Source organism: Lycorma delicatula, chromosome 13 (genome assembly GCF_047948215.1).
Source record: "Lycorma delicatula isolate Av1 chromosome 13, ASM4794821v1, whole genome shotgun sequence".
In the NCBI taxonomy this organism is placed as follows: Eukaryota; Metazoa; Arthropoda; class Insecta; order Hemiptera; family Fulgoridae; genus Lycorma; species Lycorma delicatula.
This window is the reverse complement of record NC_134467.1, coordinates 19,356,751-19,370,232: the sequence shown is the minus strand read 5'-3', so window position 1 is coordinate 19,370,232 and position 13,482 is coordinate 19,356,751. Positions and strand designations below refer to the sequence as shown.

At 29.1% G+C, this 13,482-nt stretch overlaps 1 protein-coding gene across 3 annotated transcripts; it reads right to left on the bottom strand.

Annotated features, from left to right (window-relative positions):
* Positions 1-303: 303 nt before the first annotated feature.
* On the bottom strand, positions 304-13,390 carry LOC142333703 (uncharacterized). 3 transcript variants are annotated; one of them, XM_075381134.1, is made up of 5 exons: positions 13,086-13,390; positions 7,711-7,974; positions 4,795-4,833; positions 3,922-4,226; positions 304-524 (listed from the first exon to the last, which is right to left on the bottom strand). In XM_075381134.1, exons 2-5 carry the CDS (start codon positions 7,963-7,965, stop codon positions 473-475), a joined length of 651 nt encoding a protein of 216 aa, XP_075237249.1. In that variant the 5' UTR covers positions 7,966-7,974; positions 13,086-13,390; the 3' UTR covers positions 304-472. The 3 variants fall into 3 exon arrangements, with proteins under 3 accessions (XP_075237249.1, XP_075237247.1, XP_075237250.1); XM_075381132.1 differs by lacking the exon at positions 13,086-13,390 and adding an exon at positions 9,501-9,708; XM_075381135.1 differs by lacking the exons at positions 4,795-4,833; positions 13,086-13,390 and adding an exon at positions 9,501-9,708 and having other exon boundaries at positions 3,922-4,061.
* Positions 13,391-13,482: the final 92 nt, after the last annotated feature.

Here is a 13,482-nt window from a genome sequence, read left to right as displayed (position 1 = left end):
GAAAACTTTGATAGCGCTCCAGTACATAAGTGTACTATTTTTATAATTTGCTTTATTTATAATTTATAACTTTTTTATAATTAATTAGATTTTGTATATTGTATTTATATATAGACCAAAACAGGTGAAGAGTAAATTTAAGCTTAATCAGTAGTAATAATTATTTATTTTTCTTTAAGTAACACATTTCATTCCTTAATAGTAATAATAATAAATTTTAATAAAAATTTTTATGATTTACTTCATTTATAATTTATAATTTTTGTATAATTAATTAGATTTTGTATATATATATATATATATATATATATATTTATTTATTTATTCTTAATAGACCAAAATAGATGAAAGGTAAACTTAAGCTTAATTAGTAGTAACAATTATTTATTTTTCTTTAAGTAAAACATTTCATTCCTTACTAGTAATAATAATTTTCCTTTTTAAACAGTCCAATGATTACTACCGAATATTTTTATAAGCAATCATGTTTCAAAACCTTAACTCTCGCTTCATATGATTTCTTGCTAAACAACAACAACAACAACAATAAATAAATAAAAAGTCACATACTTAAAAGTAATTTACTAAATACTTATGTTTTATAATATTTATATTTTGTTTTAATTTCATGGAAACATTTTAGATCGGATATTTGAAATAAATAGGTCCTAGAACTAATATACTATAAAGTTTAATATTGCATTACCTCCAATTTACTTAGAATAATTTAGAAAAGAATAGAACAAGTAGTATTATTTATAGTCCTTATAGCAACAGTAGTATTACATATATACTTATTACTTTATATGTCCTGAGCTCCAGCATCTGTAACAATGATCATCTTCACATATAGGGCCCTGCAATGGACCTACCTGATCCAGATTCGATCCTCAATTAGTTTTTGAGCCGCCCGGAACGAGGTGATAATTGTGAAATTCCTGATTTAACCATACGCAAGCCTCATTGAGGTAATTTTAAATTCCTCGTCATCCCACAGTGTCTGCCCAATAGTCCTTAATCTCTTGCTCAGTCGTCTTAAGTTCCACGTCTTTGATGTGAACAACTGTTCTTCCGCCTCTCGATTTAAGGCTGACTTGCAAGTTGGCAATCTTTTCTTTAAACACTACTGTCAGTTCCTCAACATTCTGAGTACCTTTAACTCGAATAAGCAATTCCTTTTGGTTTCTCCTCCTCAAAGAGAGGTCCATGCTAGCCTCCTCACGAGACACTGTGGCATTCGTGTGCGGAGCAGGTCATCATAGGACCTTCGTGCCGCCCTGACACCACCATCCTACTTTCAGTGACTGGTGGTGCAGATCCCTTTACTCCAATCTGCACCGTTTGTTGCTTCCCCAATGCCATGTTCAGATGTGTCATGCTCACCTTGACCGGTTCCTCTTGTCTCCTATGTAGATATATTAACATTTTCTTAATAGAAGTTCCTATTCCTTAACCCGACAAGACAAAACTGGCACCCTGGAACTGCCCAGCACTCTTCTTACTGCCCATAGGATCACGGCCACAGAGATCTATTCCCCTTCTGCCGAGTTGTAATAAACTTGGTAGCGACAATTTTGGCTCCTGTGAGTGCATGTACTGCGGTTTACAGGATACAGCGGAACATAAACTGTTTAAAAGTCAGTAGTGGAATACGCACGGAAATCAGGCTGGCAGGTCATTCGGCTGACACCTGAGAATTTATTGCTGTATATGTTAGCGTCTTTCAACAACCAGAAGGCAATAGATGAGTTTGTCACAGAGTTATGTCAACCAAAGACAAGTAGGGTAGAAGAAGGGGATTTTAACTAGTTATGATGGAACAGCCCCAAGGTATCAGAGCAGCAGCCAGGATGTGCAGAAGATTGACAACGACATTGATGGGTAACTGATAGATTGATGGAAAAACCCCTCTACTGAGGTAAAGATACAGATCAGAAAGCAACTGGTGATGGACAGCTCCCTGCGACGTCATCATTTTTTTGGGCTTGTGCAGATGGTTGGCGATGATGAAGCACAGGGTCTCTGGACCTCCTGAGCTTGAAGGCACCTCTGGAGACCGAGTACAGCTTGATTGCAGGTCTGGCCCTGAAGGGGGAGGAGCTGTTATGGTGGCTAGGTATAGTTGGTAGGTGGTAGGTACACCTACCACCTAGTAAGTATATCACCTGGTAGGTTCTTCTGTTTTAATTTTATTTCGATGTCCTTTACACCCTTACATACTTACAATACTTATTAGTGTAGTTCTGCTCTCTTAAGACAATTTACATGTAATATAACAATGTTTTATTTAGCTGTAAGTTTTAATTTTTATCAGCACCCTATACAGTGCATTTTGTTTTATTCAGCGTTAAGGTTTAATCATAAAACAAACCTTGAAGTGCCTTATTGATGATTACAAAAAATTATGGGTCCAAGGCAGAAGACGAGTTAGGTACTCTTTTGTTGTTGGCAATAGATTTTTGTATTGGATCGTAGCAAAGGTTGCTAGTGTGTTTACAGCCAAATTGTACACAATACATCATACACCTCAGTTCATTCCTTTTTACCAAATTAAAAGAATCATGATGTGTTCTGACTCGCTAAGTGGTATTAATAGCTTGCATAATGATTTTAAATTTGATAAATTAATTTGTAACTTACAAGATATATTAGTATCTTAAATGAAAACGGTCAGATTTATGTAATAATATGGAAGCTAGAATATGTCAAAATCCAATGAAAATTGCAGCAACTAGATAAATCATGGACACTATTTTATGTTTTAAGAATGTACAATAACAAAAATTATAAAATGAGGTGTATTGAAATTGTAGTCCACAGAGAATGGAGGTCCTTGACAATCAAATTAAACAGTAAATAAAATTAAGGTCAGATGAAAAAATGATGATGCTCTCTCTTGTCGAAAACAACCATGATACGCTTACACAGAGATCCTATAGAACCATCCAAATGTATCTCTTCTTAAGAGCAGAAAGACCTTTGTTATAAATCATGACATTGTTCTCTGTGAGAAGCGCATAATAGAGTAGTAAATCTATATAGTTTTAAAATAGAAGTTGTACATAAAAAACAAACTTTCAAATTACCTATGAAAAGAAAAAAATTGTCACAAAAAAGTTTTTAACAGGAAATTGATCGATGAATAACATTAGTGGTTTTATAATTCATTATTTCGTGCTGTAATTTTAATTGCTTGTTATTTGTTTGAACATTTACAAAACTATTTGATCAATTTCATTGCAATTTAGATATGCTGTAGGGAGTGCATTTGAAGTTGTGGATGTGGAAGAAGGCCTCTTTACACCCTTGCATGATTATAATATTTATTCTGTGTCATCAAAATCGCAAAAGGCCCTTTAAATACTTGTAGTCAAATACTAGTTAACCTTATTTTTATTCCTAAATTGATGGTTGTGGTATCTATTTGTTACGTATTTTACATCACTGCATAAGGATGTTTACACATTATGCAGTGACGTTTAAGAATAGTTTTTAAGTTTTATTTTGTTTTAGGTTTTATTTCTTTCATAAACAAAACTGCATTAGACCCTTTTCACCTCATGCAGTAATGTTTTTTAATTGCTTAAAAATTAAAAAAAATATTTGATGTGTATATATGCATGTACGTGTTTGTGTCTGTGTAAATGTGCACGGGCATTGGAGTAGGTGAGAGCTAATTCATATGCTCTAGCATGTTTGTTTCCATGTTTTTTAAATGGAAGTAATAGAAGTGTTTAATGTAACATTTTTGCTAATATATATACACATGTTGACATGAAGTCACTGAGCTCTGTGTAATCTAGTATACATTAATAAATAAATAAATAAATATATATATAAGGCTAATGGCCTCAGAAGCTGATGCCTTAAAAAAAAAATAATAACAAAAAAAAGAAATATTGAAAGAAAAACATTTAATACCTGTTATATAACGTTACAACTTTATCACAGTTACATCCTTTAGGATTTAATTGATTTTTAAACCAGTTGTAATAAAACTGAACAAAAACTGTTTCTCGAGTAGGCGTATTGTGAACAACGTCTCCCATACACTTAATAGGCTGAAAATTTTTCAACCATAGTAGTGTTGTATAATATACATGCATATTTGTGTCTATTGCTATATACATAAACATTTGATCATCATCTACTAAATAAATAAGAAAGGTAGCATTATGCATATCCCAGCATCTTGTTTCCAAAGAAAGCATTCTGTTAATGCAATCTTTTTTTTTTTGTCTTCAGTCATTTGACTGGTTTGATGCAGCTCTCCAAGATTCCCTATCTAGTGCTAGTCGTTTCATTTCAGTATACCCTCTACATCCTACATCCCCAACAATTTGTTTTACATACTCCAAATGTGGCCTGCCTACACAATTTTTTCCTTCTACCTGTCCTTCCAATATTAAAGTGACTATTCCAGGATGCCTTAGTATGTGGCCTATAAGTCTGTCTCTTCTTTTAACTATATTTTTCCAAATGCTTCTTTCTTCATCTATTTGCCGCAATACCTCTTCATTTGTCACTTTATCCACCCATCTGATTTTTAACATTCTCCTATAGCACCACATTTCAAAAGCTTCTAATCTTTTCTTCTCAGATACTCCGATTGTGCAAGTTTCACTTCCATATAAAGCGACACTCCAAACATACACTTTCAAAAATCTTTTCCTGACATTTAAATTAATTTTTGATGTAAACAAATTATATTTCTTACTGAAGGCTCGTTTAGCTTGTGCTATTCGGCATTTTATATCGCTCCTGCTTCGTCCATCTTTAGTAATTAATGCAATCATACCATTTAAATCCTCTGTGCACACATGATTCTGCAAACTAGAATAATAAAAAAAAGAAATCGTATACAATACTTAAAATTAAGCATACAATAGTTTAATAAAAATCCTGGAAAAATTCACATAATCAACAAAAAATTTTAAGACAACTGTAACGTAAATGTAATCAATTGTGTTTATCAAATCTATATGAGAAAAATGGCAACACTGTTCAAAAAATAAAAGTTGTACACTGTAACAATTTCAAAAATTTTTTACAAAAATCTTTTTCAAAAATCTAACTTTTAACAGTTACAATCTACAATCTGTTATTTTGAAAATGATTATCTGTTGAATGTTTATAACTGGCTCAAAGGAGAGAAAGCCCAAAGCAGTTAACTGCCATACATTGCATTTTATTCTGCCATCATGTAATAGCTTCTGACGAGTAATAATGAAATTAATTTTTCTAATTTGTACAAGTACTTTCATTTTTTTTTTTTTGTGATTTTGTATATATTTCTTTTTTAGTTGTTTTAGAGTATTTATTTTTTAATGTCTAAAAATGTAATGATAAAACTAAAATTAAAATTCAAAATAATTATAACAGAGAAAGAAATATTTTATTGATAAGTTATATTTAAGTTATACTGTGATAAGTTATATTGATAAAAGATATTTATGATAAATTTAATATTAACAGTAATAAAAATATATTTAATTATTTAAATTATTTTAGTTAAGCAATCTTTTATTAGTGATGGAAATGAAATCCTTCTGAAAAATAATGACACCAATTTTTTGTAATAACTCTGTTACTGCAATGCACATAGGTGAGATGACTTTCTAAAGGAAAAATGCTAAGTAGAGTATTTGAGTCAAATTCAGAGGTACAGTTGTTATTGATGAATACAGACAAGCTGCAAATTACAAGATTAGCTTATTATCAGATATTTTCAATTCCCTAAATGAATTAAATTAAATTTTTTTTAGTGAAGTTTGCAAGAAGAAACAACTTTATTTTCAATAGATAACAAAATAAAGGCATTATTAAAAAAATTGCAAATAAAGAATAATAGTGTTTTAAAATAAAACCTCCAGTCTTTTCCAATTTTAAAAATTGAAACAAAAGATAATTTCATCACTAATATAAAACATGATTGCCTGATGTTCGCTAAACCTTATTTTATGAAGAAATTTTAAAGAAGACTATTCTGAATTCCTGTAGATCGAAACTCTTTCATACTGAATATCATTCCTGAAATTGTAAAAAAAAAAAATAATCTTAAAAGAACTATCTTGCAATGCCGGTTTGAAAAAGAAATTTACTAAATTGGAGTAATGTTAATTTTAGGTAAATGTTAAAAGTGCATATCCATCGCTATCCAGAAAAGCATTGTTATTTTTAATTCAAATTTCTATCACATATTTTGTTTGAAACCAGATATTCAGCTATGATGGCAATAAAAAATAAATTTTGTAATAAACTGAACCATGACCCAAATTTGCGCTTAAAATTAAGTTCAACTGAGCCAAATATCTCTTCACATGTTTCAGCCAGGCAGAACTATCCTTGTCACTGAAGTTTTTTCTTGAAAAATATTCTTCTCAGTAACATAAGTAAATATATAACATAACATTTCTTTGTAAAATAAATAACAGTTTTTGGAAAAATTATTTTTTTAATAAATAAAATAATTGTAGAATATGATCTTTTTTATAAAATAAACAGCTAATTTAAAAACATAATGGAATTTTTATTGCTTTACCATTCTGAGATATAACTATTGTTACCTTAATGTCATATTACATATGAAGTAGTTCACTGGTATGCTACTGATTTTAAATTCTCATGAATGGTAGATGAAAAAAAGATTGAGAACAGTTGCTTTAGTAGTACTTGTCACACTATTTAATTTTGTAAAGAACAATGTATTTTTTTTTAAAAATATATACTTTTATTAACAAACACTGTTACAATGTATTGTTTATTATAACGATAAATATAAAAAAAAAAATGACAACACAGTTGTAGGACTTTCCGTTCAGATGGCTATTTATAAATAAAATATAATTAACATATTAAAGACATACTGAAAAAATCTTATTAGGTAATTATTGGTTTGAGGTTAAAACCGTAAATTTAAAAATCTACTATTTCAACAACTTTAAATATTAAAATCAATAAATCTACAAACTGATATCTCACACAATCATATTTGTTACTTTTTGCATAAACCCTAAAGTAGGAGTCAAAGTTCAATTTTAAATAAAATCTTTTTTATAGTAGTCTTGATTACAATAATAAAGTGAAAGAAGAAAAATGTTAAAAAGTGCATGACTTTTGGTTAGGTCTGGCCGCATGGTGGGATTTGGGGCTCTCAATTTAGTTAAGATTAATTTATATGCATAATTAGATGATAATAGAAAAAACCACAACGAAAAACAACCATCTTGTGATCACAACAAAGCTTCAAAGATTAGAGCATTTTTTAGTGTGAGGGTGCGATTTTGAAAAAAGTTTTTTTGAAGTTATTGTTTTTAATTTTTAACAAATGTGCCTAAGAAAAATATGACATTAATTAGGCGAAATCTTGAGATATTGAGGGGACCTTGCTCTACAGCCTCACCACCATTGATCTTTTAAGCTGAAAATTTAATGGCATCAATGCCCCATACATAGAACTAAAGTGACCAAGTTTGGTCAAAATCAGTCAAGTAGTTCTGGAGATATAATGTGATTTAGAGGCCAACACTGAACACACACATATTAACATCCAAAAAATTTCTATGTAACTTTTGCTGTGCTTTCAAAACCATTTGCAAGGAACTTGTATTTATGAATCCTTTTAATCATGATACATTTAAATTATGACACGTCAAATACTTATAGATGTATTTTAAAGTTTTTTTATTGAAAAACATGGGTTATAGTTACCTTATTTATATCGTCTTCGGTTTCTCCAACTAATCTTAAATACTTGTCTGTTAACTTTGGACATGTTTCCCCATTATAAGTCTTACCTTGTGTATTCTGGTCAAACTTCTTACAGTACATATTACGAAGTGACTGAATTGTTTTTGCATTAGTATAACCTTCATTCCTGAATTCATTTTCTTTATGAATTCCATTTCTATATTTCTTGCAGACATTATTCGATCCAACAAGCATTGTTGTTAATATGAAATACATCAGTAAGACCTATTACAAAAGAAAAAAGCAACATTATATATCATTTTTTATAGGTTAAAGGAAAACATATTTCTTTTTTCTTTTTTTTTAAGGTGGAATAAGGAAGATGAGTGGTTCTTTTGTACCTCCTCATTATAAAGGTTTCTTGAGTTCATCTGAATGATTTTTATTTAAAACAAATGGTTATGACCATGAATTTCAAGGAATAGGATATTTTTAATCAATTCATAACATTTTTGTCAGTCTTCATCACTGAATGCCATAAACTACAAAAAATTAAAATTGATTAAATGTGCTTTTAATGAGTCATGTTAATACAATTTCTTAAGTAATTTTCACAAAAGAAGCTGATTCATCAATTCTACCCATATATGTTTTACTATGCCAAACATTATTACACTGTATCAAATGGAATTATTTTGATGTTATTAGTTTTTAACTTAGTTCTTCTTAAAAGTGCTGTATTATGTTATTTGCAAATAACATAAACAAGAAAAGTTTATTTAAATAAATGACACTTTCTTATTATTGCAGATTGCTGTAGCATAATGATGTAGATGGTGTGATCAAAAAGTTTCCATTCTTGGCTCATAAAACAAAACTTTTTAACCTATCTAGTTCAATGACTTGTTTCCCTTCTGATGTATCCTTGTTTCCATTGTTGGTAGATTTTTGAAAGTCATTTTTAGTGAGCACCATAAGTCCTTCTGTCACATTTATTTTGATCTTTTTTCTTTAAGCCGATTCACCATATATTTAATACCAATAAATAATATTAAAAATTTATTAATTTTTTTATTTATTCTTTTTTTAATATAACAAACGTTTACTATGATACTTTACAGAAAATAATATATTTAGATTTTAATAGATGCTAGAATTACAACTACAGGTGTCTAAATGCTAGCGCTACCACCAATTATAAAAATATCTTTGTACTGTTTACGCATATTTTGAAATTAGTTTTAATTAAATTATTACAATAAAAAATCAAAAATTTTCATGTAGATATGAATTTTTTATACTTTATTAAAATGCAGTAACTTTCCTCGACTTGAAAGTTGAGGAAATAATATTTTTGACTAGAAAATATTACAAATTATGTTTTTTGTCACTCACTGTGCTTAGATAATATTGTCCATAGTATTTTTACAAAAAAATTAATCTAAAGTAAAATATCTGACTATATAAATAAACACTAGTTAATTATGTAGAAACTGATAATCTTGTGCTCACTTTAATTCATCATTTGGTAACTTCATAAAGTATCTGGTTTATACAAAATATTATTAGCCAGGAAAAAATTCTTTTCTATTCTTATTACATACTTATACTGTACTAATATCTACACAACTCCAAAATAATGTAATATATTTAACTTCAATAATCAATAAAATAAATTGAAAAATATTTTGAAGTACTATAAATGAAAAAACTTCTTTTTATAAAACAAAATCAAACCAAGAATATCTTAATTGATTAGTAATTATCACCTAAATAAATTAATTTGAAAAACAATCAATAATCAATGTTACCTGTATTCGCCACATATTTATTATTTTTTTGTTTTATCAACTTATAAAATTTTATTTCATAAACGAATAAAACTTCGTATTAACTGATTAAGTGTAGCAGCAGTAACGAGGTATATATTAGTATAGTTTATTTATGTGATGATAAAGTAATTTTCCATAATGAGAAAAATTTATGTCTCGACAATTTTTACTTGTTTTTAATCTTAAGAATAATCTTTTAACAATTACAATCTTCACTTTCATATTTTGTTTATATACTAACACAAAAATTTATTCTAAACTGTATGTTACGACAGAATTCATTATTAAAGGTTTTTTATTGTTGTAATTTAAACAATAACTATTAAGCATAAATTAAATATTATATTACATGCACAACGTGCATGTGTGAGAATAATTGAAGATGTATACATGCATCAGAACTAAAAGCACATTATGGATGGCATCTCAGCTTAAGTCAGCTGGTAATTTCATCATGTACAATCACTGCAAGCATATCAAGCATGTACAAGCATATCATGTATTTGTGTCATATACAAGAACTGATCAATCTAGTACCCCTTTCAAATAATTTTACTAATGTAAAGCTTAAAGTACCCATTAAACCATTCAATTGTGCATCTGCTGTCATCACCACATCCTTAACTAAACCATGCACTAGTCCTAATTTATTGTAAATAAATTCAAATCAAATTCAGGGATGAACTACTATGATCGTACTTCATGGTCAGGTTATAATTATTTAAAACAAAACTTGAGCAGTTTTTATATCATTAAACACCTGTACACCATACCTCTATAATTAATGATTGATGAACATGGTAACCAACTTCACAAACTTGCTTAAAGCTTTACTGTTAATGAGAGGTTAATTTCCTCTTGACATTGAAAAATGGTAAGACAACTGAAACTAAATACTTGGCTAAATTTTATTATTCCATCATAGACAAACAAGATTCATTAGTTTTAAACTTCTTAAAAAATGTTGTAGGTACATTAATTGAAGTGTACTTCAAGATGTTAAACACAGTGCCTTAGTGAAATATATTCATTCCCTTGCTTTTGATATTGTTTATTAAAACCTGCCTAAAAATCTTTAGTAATTGCTTGGAACCCTTTTTGCAGGCACCACAATTGTGTTAAAGATAATTATTTAAAAGGAATTAAAAATTGTTTGGTAGCAGCTCAAAAACTTATTCACTCAATGGACTGTAAATATCTAACTAAAATATGGATAAAACTTGCATTGTGCTTCTCAGATAGATATAATATTACTGATCGTGTGGATAGAATTCCTATTAATCATAACAGTAGTATTTCTGTTGCCCATAAAGGGAAATTTCTGGATGTTTTATTAGATGACAAGTTCTTGTGGGATGATCAAATTGATTTCATTTGTAATAACATCAAGCAGTACAGTTTTACTCTAAGCGCCTTAATAAAGTGCTAATATCTTTATTATAAAATATTCTTGATTAAAGTAGATCATCTTTTGGAACTCTCTCAAAAAGACAATATGAACCATTAGAAGCAACATAAGGCTCTTTGCTTCTGTAGCATTTTTAATAAATTGCCAAAACATTGAAAAAAGTTTCAAACTCATTTAAAATTTAATTAAAAAATTTTTATCTATAAAAACAATATTATTCTGTTGATGAATTTTTAAATACCGATTACAAAAAATATTCATCCTGTTCAACATAAATATGAATTTTTAAATATGTACTCCATATAATATTTAATACCGGGTTCTAAATTGTGAATTATTTTATAGTAATTTTTTACATTTTACCTTAACATTATTTCATACTTTTGTATTAATCAAAATGGACTTTCAACACATCTATATTTTATTTTATAATCTGTTTTTATATTTATGATTTATTTTATGTTAACATGATTGGTATAATCTGATTTTTACGTTCCTATCAAAATAAAAAATTTTGGTCAAATTTTTATGATTTGGACACAGCCGTTGTGGCTGTGTCTTGCATTAACACAGACCTAACCGGCAGACCATCTAACAAATCTGTTACGATTCAAACAGGTTTGCCTTATGTGAAGTATTTCAATATTTCTGCGCCATTTCCAGAACAGCTTAAACAACTTAAAACAGCAACATTAATGTAATATGTTCCACTGGAAAAATTATCATTGATCATTTATATAGAATGTATCACGAAGTTCTCCCCAGATTTTCATACCTATTCTACTCATGAAAATAATGGTAGAAGTTCATATAAATAAATGTCCTAAAATTCTTCCTTTGCAAGTTCAGCTGCTGAATGTTTGCTTGGATTTCTGCTAATCCAGTGAAATGAGAACATACTGAAACTTTTAGGATGTTAATTAAGGGGCAGAATTAGTGATTTTTTATGGTTTTGGACCTGAAAAATCTTAATTACATCCTAATCCAAATTAAAAATAATTCCCAGAAACATATATGCAGTATTTTTTTTTGAGAAAGATGTGGTGAAAACCAGCAAATCTGAGTAAACAACCCTGTTTTTTATGTTTGACGTACAATAGTTTAGTTAAATGGATAATAAACATATAAAACTTTAAAAAATATTGTAGAGAATTTAACAATATGGAGTAATAAACTGAACAAATTAAGAAAAATTTGAATTTTATTTAGAATCAGTACAGTAGATGAAAGTGAATTATACATACCAGATATTAATAATAAATGTTCAAAAATTGCTCGTTTATTTGGGATAGATTATCAAGGTATGGTATTATTTAATACTGTCTTGTAAAACACTTGGTTGAATTTATTTAAACATTAATACAGTTTCTTCAGAGAGATATTACACCACATCTTTCACTTTATTAGTCATTTATGGCAGATAATCACCCTACGAAGAATGCAGTCAGTCATTTTCAGCAGTTGAATCTGATGGCTGTTACGGTTAGTTTATGGTTTATTCCTTGGTATCCCATTTTGATGAAATATGGAATATACCTTATTTATGACCTAAGTTATTTGTTACAATTAAAATTATAATTATAAGTTTGTATAGTTGATTGGTTAACTTAAGAAATTAATAAAGGTTTAAGTAATATATATCTTAAGTAATTCTAAAAATGAATAGATTAGATAAATAATAGAGAGAATAGATTACATTATATTAATAGATATGAGATAACCTGATATCTCAGGAGTGATCGAACTGAGACTATACAAGATTACACTTCATTTACACTCATACATATGATCCTCATTCATCGTCTGAAGAAATACCTGAATGGTAAATCCCGAAGACTAAACTGGGAAAGAAAAAAAAGTATAAATAACAGATATCCCGTTTGTATTTTTAAAATCGAACAATTGTTTGCACAGATATAAGAGCACCCCATTTCACCTTCTAAAACAGTGCCCCAGGGGAACCCTGTTTGTTACCAGTTGATGGTGATGATTGGTCTAGCCTCACACAAGGTGCTCGCATCACCTTATCACTCTAGCTTCACATGCAATCCCCACAAGAAATCCATTATTATTACACAGAATTAACCTCAAATAACAAAATAACCACCAAACACAGTAACAAAACACTTACTTATAGGTTATATAAATATATATACCTCAAATTCAACGATTGTGTCTGTTAACTTCCCACATATATGAAGTTTTGCTCATCACTGAATAACTATATATAACAATAATTAGGATTGTTTTTGATATGGTGCATTAGGTCTGCAGCAAACTTATATCATAGCGGCAATCGTTTGGTTTAATGTGATGAAGGAGTTGTAACTTATACGCTCGCAAAATGATCCGCTTATAAACAATGGTATGAACAGTGGAACGAGGAATTTCCAGTTTGTAACTAGCTTGCCTAATTGACTTTCCCGGACTGGCAATGAAGAAATTGAATACATGATCCATAGTCTTGTCACTAAATGCAACTTTTAATAGAATTCACTAAATGAATTCCAATAGTAATAGGAAAAATCGTGAACGAGTCGTTCCTTCGATTAA

Excerpts from the sequence above, each read along its gene's own strand:
- LOC142333703 (XM_075381132.1), bottom strand. Across the intron at positions 4,834-7,710 it reads CCGAAGACGATATAAATAAG|TTTGCAGAATCATGTGTGCA; the intron begins GTAACTATAACC and ends TTATTATTCTAG. Across the intron at positions 525-3,921 it reads GTTGTAACGTTATATAACAG|CAAGAAATCATATGAAGCGA; the intron begins GTATTAAATGTT and ends GTTGTTGTTTAG.